At 36.6% G+C, this 10,669-nt stretch overlaps 1 protein-coding gene across 1 annotated transcript; it reads right to left on the reverse strand.

The window, feature by feature from the left end:
• Positions 1–277: 277 nt before the first annotated feature.
• LOC110455291 (UDP-glucuronosyltransferase 1-2-like) lies at positions 278–8,258 on the reverse strand. The gene is made up of 2 exons (XM_021505334.1): positions 8,134–8,258; positions 278–3,398 (listed from the first exon to the last, which is right to left on the reverse strand). Exon 2 carries the CDS (start codon positions 3,384–3,386, stop codon positions 1,863–1,865), a length of 1,524 nt encoding a protein of 507 aa, XP_021361009.1. The 5' UTR covers positions 3,387–3,398; positions 8,134–8,258; the 3' UTR covers positions 278–1,862.
• Positions 8,259–10,669: the final 2,411 nt, after the last annotated feature.

Consider the following 10,669-nt stretch of genomic DNA (forward strand, 5'->3'; position numbering starts at 1 on the left):
TATATAGTTTAAAGGGTGATAGACCCTTTTTTAAATCCTTTAATGGCATTGCAATGCTCGGGTGGAACGTTATTGTGTATCAGAACGAACAAAACACCAGGTACCCGTTTAGACCTAAATTCATCGTACGTATTGCTATATATCCATCTCATTTGTTAACAAGAACGGGATACGCACATGTATCCACACAGCCAATGATGTACACAGTGGTGTGCTTATTCATGCGGTAAGACACTGTATACAATACATTGTGTACCAAAAGACGTAATGAAAACTTTGTTGCTTTAATGTATCATATAATGAAGATCAAAAGAAACGATGTGTACATGTATTCATTGGAGCTTATTGTTGCCGTCGTTATAGGTAACAAACAGGTTTTGTGATGACAAAGCAGAATACATAATATCCAAACATGTACAATACACAGTCATTATATAATACATGCTATATTAATCTGAATTCCAGGCTAAAATACACTAATATAGTTTTCAACAAGTCACTGGTGTATATTGTTGATAAATAATAACAAATAATATATTAGATAATCATGTTTTCCCCAATTTTAGAAAAGGCCTCAAACTGTATGGGATGGGATGACTCGTGTTCGCAACGAATGACAGAGACATTAAATGGCTTTATATACATATGACTTGGGTGCTGTATTTATATTGGAGATGTCATGCTTTAAACATGTTACCCGTAATGCAAAAGGAAGGGTATAAATAGCCGACAAAACTGTATACAATCATGATTGAGACGCCACACAAATGGAAAATGAGGAGAAGCAGCCCTTCAATTGACAAATATTAACGACTGGAGAAAGATATAATAATTGGAGGCAAAGCACAACGGATGTCGGTCTCATATGTACGAGGTTTCCCGCGAAATGCACCACCATTTTGACTACTGATGATGTACGTCTTCGGGTCAATTATTTCCTTTACGGTCCCATATATCCATTTTTCTCCATCAATATATTTGAAAAGTAATTTATCTGACGCTTAGTTCGGAATGCGAACGCGATTTCTATCAAATGTCCGCGTTACGGCTCTCTTACGCACTTCACGTTTCACATGGTACTCGGTCTTAGTCAGTTGATTCACATAAGATACACTGACGACACTAAGAATCAAACAACGAGTTTTCCTCCCAAATATCAACTGAGTTGCACTTACGCCCGTGTCCAGAGGCGATTATTACTTTGCTTTAGTATGGCTGGTTGGTCTTCGTCATCATAAAGAAAGAGTTTTACGAAGAAGAGTTTTCATGACATTGACTGCTGGCTCGGCTTTCTTGTTCGCCTGTTGGTTCATTGTGGGAAGATGTTACGTGAGTAATTTCCCTTCGATGAACCAAATTGTGAAAATCCTGACTGGTAAATAGCGGACCTCCGTCCGACACTATCATGTTGATATGCCGTAACGTGTACAATGCTTTTTCAACGGGGAGATGACGCGAGCTCTTGTCGCAGAAGCGAGTAAATCACACTCGATTAGATTGGAGTGGTAGTTCATAGATATCAGAAAGACCTTCCACGTGATGAGGACAAATCAAAATCGATTTCTTCCACGGCTGATCTCATTCCCTGTGTTGTGTAAGCGGTTTCATTTCTTGGCAAATTTTACACGTGCTTGCTAGTTGATTGGCGCGTTGGCAAGAATAAAGTCCCGCCTACTCATATTTGATTATAATTACGTTCATTAGCAATTGACCCTTGCGTAAATCAAAATTTGGAAAAGCATCATAGTAGTTATATGCACTATTTCGAGTATAGATGTGTGTGGTTTTGAACTGTGTAAGACTGAAAATCATTTTTTGAAACAAATATGTGTACCTTAGTCGGACATTGCACGCCTAGGTATTCAATCAACTTTGATTTTTGATCTGCAGCAACATCTACAGCAAGCTCTGATCGACCTCACACAGCACCAAATAATCAGAAACGTCACCAAAGTTATAAACAGCAAGACGTCCAGAAGGTAATATTTATATAAAGGCATGTCAGTCGCCGGTGTTTGGAGGTAGTCGCCACCATGTTGGATCACGTGATCAATCCAGTACGCAGAACGTTCACTGGGCGTTCCCTGTTGACCATGGAAAATGTTTGACGCTTTTTTAATTTTCACGCCATATTTGGGATTATCAAGAATTTCCTGTATGGCATTCGATAATTCAAAATCTGTAAATTTGCAGAAATCGTAAGAAATACCAAATCCTTTAAAAACCATTTTACGACAGTTGTAAAATCCATCTGTCAAGAAGGGGAGGCCAATCATCGGCACTGCGTTGTACAGCCCCTCATAGAGGCCGCCACTGCCACAGTGAGTGATGAACGCCTTGGTGTTGGGATGTCCTAGCAGATCGTTTTGGGGCAGCCACGGCATCAGTAAGATATTACCATCCTCTTTTGTCTCGTTTTCATACCTTAGCACGAATTTTACATTTTTGAATTTCTTAAATACACTAATAAGTATTTCCATCCTAGATGCAGGGAGACTGTTGGCAATACTCCCAAACGAGGCTACAATGACTCCATTAGTTGCAGAATCCATGTAAGAATTCAGGTCAGATGGCAAGGGTTTGGGTTTCTCGGTTCCAACTCCTCCAACAAATGCTACATTGGGCATCAACGGTCTTGGAAAGTCCAGTACAAAGTCCATGTCGACAAGATGAAACGCCGTGCGTCTATGTAAGACCTCTAACGGCACAAATGGCTTTTCTGGAACATACGTCGCAACCAAATCGGTCGGGAAAATCACCTGAGGTGAAACAGCCATCACCACCGAAAAGAGTGTATTGACTACTCGTTGAATGAACGACATTTCGTCAAGGAAACCAAGGAGAGCGAAGGCAGGATGCACAGATGGCATAAACGGTATTCTTGTCCTGACAGGTGTGTGCATGACACCAAGCTGCACATAAGGGATTCCTAGTTTGTAGGCGAGAACTGTGAAGCAGTCCGCTATCATTACATTATCAATATAAGCCAAATCAAAGTTCTGCTGTTGTAAAACTTTAAACAGAGCTTCGTCTGAGAGCAGAGCATGGCATACATTATTGACGATAGTTATAAATTTGAAATATGGCGGCATCTTATTACATGCATCATCTATGGAATCCTTTGCAACTACGCTGAAATTTTTGTACGCTTCTGGTACTATAACACTAGTAGTGTTGTCTTCCTTCACTTTATTTGCAAATTCTTTGCTTAGGATAAAAGTTGAATGGTGTCCATATTTATTTGCAAGTGATGTGGCTACAGTGAGTGTGGGTTTGACGTGGCTCCAAAGTGGAAGCACCAATATCAATATATTTCCAGTCTCCACCGGAATCGGAAACATGATCGCTGTAAACGCTATACACACACAAATACATCTGCACTCCATGACGAAATACGCCTGAAATATAAACATATTAATGTGATAGTGTTATAACATTCTTGCCATAGGTAATTGATGAATATGAACTTAATTAGTTGCGTCGAACATCGTTTTATTTAAAGGGAAATAAATTGGAAATTGGAAACATAACGTTTTTATTGATGAGTATCATTTAGAGTAGAGAAACTTCAGAAATCAAAGTACCGAAAAATAATACAATGAACAAATAACTTAGTTTTGTACTGAAGTGTACACTATCAGAGACCTGTAAAATATTAAGTGCTCAAAAGTGATATGACCAATACAATCATGCATGTTCCAACCGACAATAAATAGTTGAAATATGGGCTTGAGGAATATAGAAAGTTTCCGGTATTTTATGGTGGGAAGATAGATATTTTATGAAGGTAGATAAGTATTTATTTTGGGATAAATATATATATTTTATTAAGTAAAGTAAGCTATTTTATGAGGGAGTAGGCACTTTATAAAGGTAGATCGATATGTTATGAAGGAAAGTTAGGTATTTTTTGGGCGATAGGTATTTTATAATGGTAGATCAGTATTTGTTTAGGTATAGGTAACTTTTATTATGATTCATTTTATGGGGTAAAGAGGTATTATATTATGGTATATCGGCATTTTATGAAGAGTAGGTAGGTATTTTATAGAGTAGATTGGTATTTTATAATGGTTATTCGGTATTTTATGAAGGATAGTAAGGTATTTGTTAAGGGGTTGTTAGGTATTCTTTGTTATATATAGGTATTTTATAACGGTATATCGGTATTTTATGAAGAATAGGAAGGTATTTTTGAGTGATTGTTAGGTATTCTTTGAATAGATAGGTATTTTATAATGATAGATCGGTATTTTTTCGAGGTATAGGTAACTTTTATTATGAGGGGTAGTTAGATATATTTTATAGGGTATTTAATGGATTGGTATTTTATAATAGGCGTTCGTTCTTTTTGTATTCTTCGGGAAAGATAGGTATTTTATAATGGTAGATCGGTATTTAATGAAGTATAGGTAGGTATTTTACGAGGATATTAAGATATTTTATGTGGTAGATAGAATTTATATCATGGTTAATCGGTATTTTATGAGGGTAGTTAGATATTGTATGGGGTAGATAGAAAGTTTAATATGTATCTCATTAAAGTAGATCGTAATTTTACGAAGAATAGGTAGATATTTTATAAAGGTATTTAGATGTTTTATGGCGTTGGTAGAAATTATATCATGGTTTATCGGTATTTTATAAGTGTTAGGTAGGTATTATATGGGGTAGATATATATTTTATTCTGGAAGATCGGTGCTTCATGATAGTAGATTGATATTTTATGGGGCAATAAGTATCTTATAATGGTTTATCGGTGTTTTATGAAGGGTTCATGTAGGAATTTTAAGGGGGTAAATAGGTATTTTAAGAAGGTAATAGATATTTTATAGGGGTTAATCGGTTATTTATTGGATATATTTTTGCTGTAAGATAGGCATTTAATATGGTAAATCGACATTTTAGGAGGTGGTAGATTGATACTTTGAAGAGGTTGATAGGTATTTTAAAGGGGCAAAAAGTTATTTTAGGGGGAAGGAAAGATATTATTTGATTTGGGATAGATTGTCATTTTAGGGGGAATAGAAAGGTATTTAACTGAGCACAAAGCCAACAAGGCTGACTGAGGGTGGAAAAAAACATGTAAAGCAAGTGAGATTTTACCTGTACACCATTCAAAACACTCAGGTAATCTGGCTTGCCTAGTATCAATAGCCTTGTTAGCTTCATGAATTATTGTAAAATATCAAATGAAAAGATTTGAGGCATTTCTTACATTTTTCTCGATAATTGTGAAAACACAGATACTTCAAGAATGCATGTACAGGTAAGTTTTTTCATGAATTATAATATTCAGTGCAATTTTGCGCCACTTAAATTCTGATTTTAAAAGTTGAAAAGGGTGTGTCTACCTTTGACCAATGCAATAATTTACCAGAATTCTGGTAATCCTTGTTCTGACGTAACAAAACTATATCGTAGACTTTGACCAGACTCTCTCTCTTCGGCGTAGCTTGCGCAGACAACAAGAGTCTGATTGAACGAGAGTATTCATATATAAGAAAACACTACAGGTTCTTGCTCAGGCAATCTGGCTTGACTTGTATCAATAGCCTTGTTAGCGTCATGAACTATTGTAAATTATCCAATGAAAATACATGAAATCATTCTTGAAATTTGAAGCATTTTCTTCGATAATAGTGAAAACACGGATACCTCAGGAATGCATGTACAACTAAGTTTTTTTATGAATTAAAATATTCAATGTAATTTTACGCCACTTAAATTCTGACTTCAAAACTTGAAAAGGGCGTGTCTAGCTTTGACCAATGAAATCATTTACCAGAGATCAAGCCAGATTACTTGAGTGAGAACCTTTAGTGTTTTGAATGGTGTACAGGTAAAATCTCGCTCGTTTTGCACGCTTTTTTCAACCTCAGTCAGTCTTGTTGGCTTTGTGCTCAGTTATGATTTATTCAGTGGAAGTATATGCCATTATTCTGGAGATTCGAAACATTTTCTTACATTTTTCTCGATGATAGTGAATAAACAGATATTTCAGTAATGCATGTACAGGTTAGTTTTTTCATTAATTTCATTATTCTTTAAAATGTTTAAACGGCGTCGACATAAAGTCTGGAAACGAAAGTAAAAACACTGCCCTCTGGTGATGGTAATTTCTGAGTATTGTTTTTGATCAGAATCTTGAATTACAAGTGATCAAGCGTCTGGTTGAACGAAACTACGGCGTAGTTTGCGCAGACATTAAGAGTCTGGTTGAACGAGACTATGTTTGAGCAGACTTTTTAATTACAAGTGAGCACGCGTCTGGTTGAACGAGACTCATATATATGTAGAAATGTTTCCTCTTCTGACTGTGTATACAATTTTAAAGGATAGAAAAACGACGCGTGTACGTTGGAGGTCCGACGATGAGTGTCTTACTGCTGTTTTGTGGGCTTTACATAAGACACCCGTAGAAGAGGTCCGAACCAGTTGCGTTAAAAAAGACTTCGCGCAAGGCAGTCCCTCAATGATCCCTATCTCGTGTGGAGGAGGGGAAACCTATATTTGTCAACTGATCTATTAAGGAAAGAGGTCAGTCCATCATCCCTCATTGGTCCCTCACTGATCCATCCTAACAGAGAGGGATTTACTATAAATATAGATAGACATTTTAGGGGGGATAGATAGGTATTTGATGGGGGTAAATAGATAACTTTAGGGGGAATAGATAGGTATTTTAGGGGGTATATAGACATTTATAGGAGGATAAATGGGTATCTAATGTGAATAGATAGATACTTTAGGGTGGTAGATAGGTATTTTATAAGGGGTGCTATATATTTTAGGGGGATAGATGGGTATTTCATGGGGACAGATAGATAGATATGAAAGGGGGCTAGATAGACATTTTAGAGGATACATTGGTATTTTATGGTAGAGTAGAGACATTAAAGCGGGATTAAATAGACATTTTATGGGGGTAGATAGACATATAAGCAGGGATAGATGGTTATTTTTGGGGAGTGGGGTAGACATTTTAGGGGGATAGATTTTTTTGTGAGTAGATAAACATTTTAGTGGGATAGACAGGTATTTTAGTGGTGTTTATAGATATTTTAGGGTGCATAGATGGGTATTTTATGTGGGGAGGGAGTCATTTAAGACGGATAGATACATTTATAATAGGGATAGACACTTCAGGGGGAAAATGTGTATTTTATGGTTGTAGATAGACATTTTAAGGGGGAGAAGGGTATTTTATATGGTGGTAAATTTTCTAGGGGGGGGGGGTAGAAACTGTTTGCGCAAGGCTAATATTTGGCGGTTGTCCCGATAGGAATCCGTTCGAGAGGATCAGATTTCGATGTTCATTGCATGGTAAAAACATCACGTTTAGGTGGGTACTTCTTGCTTATGGTGATGGCATTTAAGTTTTGTCCAAATAAAGTAAAATGTGATATTAAATTATTTTATCTTCATTATTCAACAATTAACGAGTAACACTGAAAACCTGTCAAAATTGTACCAATTGTGGTAGCGTGACGTTAAACAGGTTTTTTTTGTCTTTTCCGTATGTATGCTGGTATTACGTTTTGCTGGGTATCTAATTGCATGCTATCTAGACCGCAATCTTCTAGACACCCGAGTGTAAACGCAATATGGGTAGACAAAAACATAATATGCAGGCGCACAATAAAAGACAAGACATAGAAACAGCAGAAAACACGAGGATTTTGTTACAAAGAATGGCAAAAAATATAACCAGGTGTAGAGAGACACCGCTGCTGCTCTACACTTACCTATGTTACAAGCAGTATTGACGTAACATCGGTGTCCTGCTTGAGTACACACCTTTAGCTTTGATGGTTTGTATATATCGGGTTATGTCGGGCTACTGTTCATGTATTAAACATGGATTGTAGGGTGTTCGCTAAGAAACGGAGATCATGTCCGCGGAAGGAGAATCAATTTTAATGGCATATCAGATATTCCTGAAGGAATACAAATTTATCCATCGGTTTATCGGTACCAACCCTCTTTTTTATTACATAAAATTGAAATATAGTTTGTTATGATAGGACGTTAGGTGGGTTCGATTTTTCGACACCGAAAGCTTTTCTCCTATATATCATCATTGGGATGACATTTTTATCAAAACGTTTATCTATATCGGATGTACTTACCTTTGCTGGAAGATTCTGTTGATTGTTGAGTTCGTGGACGTCTGCCTACCGGAGAGCTGAAAAATCACAAATACGTGTGTGCTGGCAAACTACTCACAGGTAGTCATATATTAAGTATCAGCAATATGAGATAGTGGTTGTTTTAAAATACGAAACGGTTGTAGAAAAGATACAGAATGCATTGATAATTCATACGAAACGCATAATCACCATTTCTTATCAACATTCTTGTTTTTCGACAATTTGAACATATTTTAAATCACCATTCATTTAGCCGGATAATCAAATGACCTGTAACCTTACTTTAGAGTTATCTTTGAGCATGATCTACACTAGTCCACAAAACTTATACTCAAAGTCCTTGAACTTTTACATACAAAGCAAGTAACGTGTAGCAGTATAATTAAAAATGTAAAAAAAAGAACTTTGAATACTAAACAAAGAACTGAATTACTTGAATTGTTTCTATTTGATCTCTTTAAAACTGAACTATTGAAAACAGTTGACATCAAAATTAATTCACACAGTTGTATATGCACATATTTAACAACGCACGTACTCCTTGATGTATGCAGATGGTCTCGGGTCGTGCTTGCCAGCTTCCTTCGCTGCAGTTTTCGAAACGGATAGTGGTTGCTTTGCTTGCGATATACTTTATCCATCAGATGCATGAGCTATCACAATATCACAATGCTTGTTAGTAGTGGAGAAAGTGTCGCCTCAGGGACACTTTCCTCTATTGGATTTGCATGGGAGTATGTTACCCACCTCGTGTGAGGGTAACATAATTATGTGAGGGTAACATATGATATCACATTTGTTGCTAAATATAGATTTTTTTTATTGTTTTGGTTTTCCGATGTTCTGATACTGTTTTAAAGACAAGAGTCTAATGGGCCTGCATCGCTCACCTGTTATCAATCTCACACTTCTAATCTTAAAAGTGATCTTAAATCAAGCTACTGGCAAAAATATCAGTATTTATGACTATAAGTCATTCATAAGAACTTGATAAAAAGATTTAAAAAATATTTCACTCCTGTGACCTTGAAAGCCGAAAATGGTCAATACGTTGAACAAATCGTATAGCCTTTCATCTCAGGATGCAACTTGCAAAGTATCACGATCCTATCCTATGGTTTATCGAGATTAGGTCATTTAAATGTTTATACATATTTGACCAAATGTGACCTTGAGAGTGGGTCAAGGTTATTCAAATAAAAAACAGGCTACAGACCAAATATCATCACCCTGGACGTTTTGCGTTTTGGTTATTCAGAAGAAGTTGTTTAAAGTTTTCAGATAATTGACTCCTGTGACCTTGAATTAGAGTGAAGGTCATTCATTTGAACAAATTTGGTAGCCCTTCATTCCAATTTGCTACTGGTCAAATATTATCGCCCTGGGTATTTTGGTTATTCAGAAGTTGTTTAAAGTTTTTAACATATTTGACCCCTATGACCTTGAATACGGATGAAGGTCATTTATTTGAACAAACTTGATAGCCCTTTATCCAAGCATGCTACTTACCAAATATCATCACCCTGGGCATTTTGGTTATTAAGAAGAAATTGTTTAAAGTTTTTAATATATTTGACCCCTGTGACCTTGAATATTGGTGAAGGTCATTTATTTGAACAAACTTGGTAGCCCTTCATCCTATTTTGCTTCTGGCCAACTATCATTACCCTAGGCCTTTTGGTTTTTAAGAAGAAGTTGTTTAAAGTAAAATATTGACGACGGAAGACGGACGCCGCACCACGGCATAAGCTCACTTGGCCCTTCGGGCCAGGTGAGCTAAAAAAAACGATAAGACAGGTTACCCGATGACGTCACAGCAAATACCATTTAGGGATATTGTTCGGAGACACTTTATCAGAGGAATACATCTTCTTCAATTTAAATGGCTATTGTTATCAAATTGATTGGGGTATTGAATTGGAGGCACATGTGACCACATATGTTCAGAGGTCAATGTCCTTGCTGGGGAATTCCAGGTGCTTAACATTGTTTGACCTACTGAAGCCTTTATGACCATGACAGGAATAAACTTGTATTTAATGGAGAGGTGCATGCTAGGACAGGCATTCCGAGATCAATGTCAATTATAATACAAGGTATTATATATAGTTTAAAGGGTGATAGACCCTTTTTTAAATCCTTTAATGGCATTGCAATGCTCGGGTGGAACGTTATTGTGTATCAGAACGAACAAAACACCAGGTACCCGTTTAGACCTAAATTCATCGTACGTATTGCTATATATCCATCTCATTTGTTAACAAGAACGGGATACGCACATGTATCCACACAGCCAATAATGTACACAGTGGTGTGCTTATTCATGCGGTAAGACACTGTATACAATACATTGTGTACCAAAAGACGTAATGAAAACTTTGTTGCTTTAATGTATCATATAATGAAGATCAAAAGAAACGATGTGTACATGTATTCATTGGAGCTTATTGTTGCCGTCGTTATAGGTAACAAACAGGTTTTGTGATGACAAAGCAGAATACATAATATCCAAACA

The sequence above is a fragment of the Mizuhopecten yessoensis genome, unplaced genomic scaffold, assembly GCF_002113885.1.
Source record: "Mizuhopecten yessoensis strain PY_sf001 unplaced genomic scaffold, ASM211388v2 scaffold8195, whole genome shotgun sequence".
In the NCBI taxonomy this organism is placed as follows: domain Eukaryota; kingdom Metazoa; phylum Mollusca; class Bivalvia; order Pectinida; family Pectinidae; genus Mizuhopecten; species Mizuhopecten yessoensis.

What these genes read in the sequence shown, in the direction of transcription:
- LOC110455291 (XM_021505334.1), bottom strand. Translation starts at nt 3,386, where the DNA reads ATGGAGTGCAGATGTATTTGTGTGTGTATAGCGTTTACAGCGATCATG.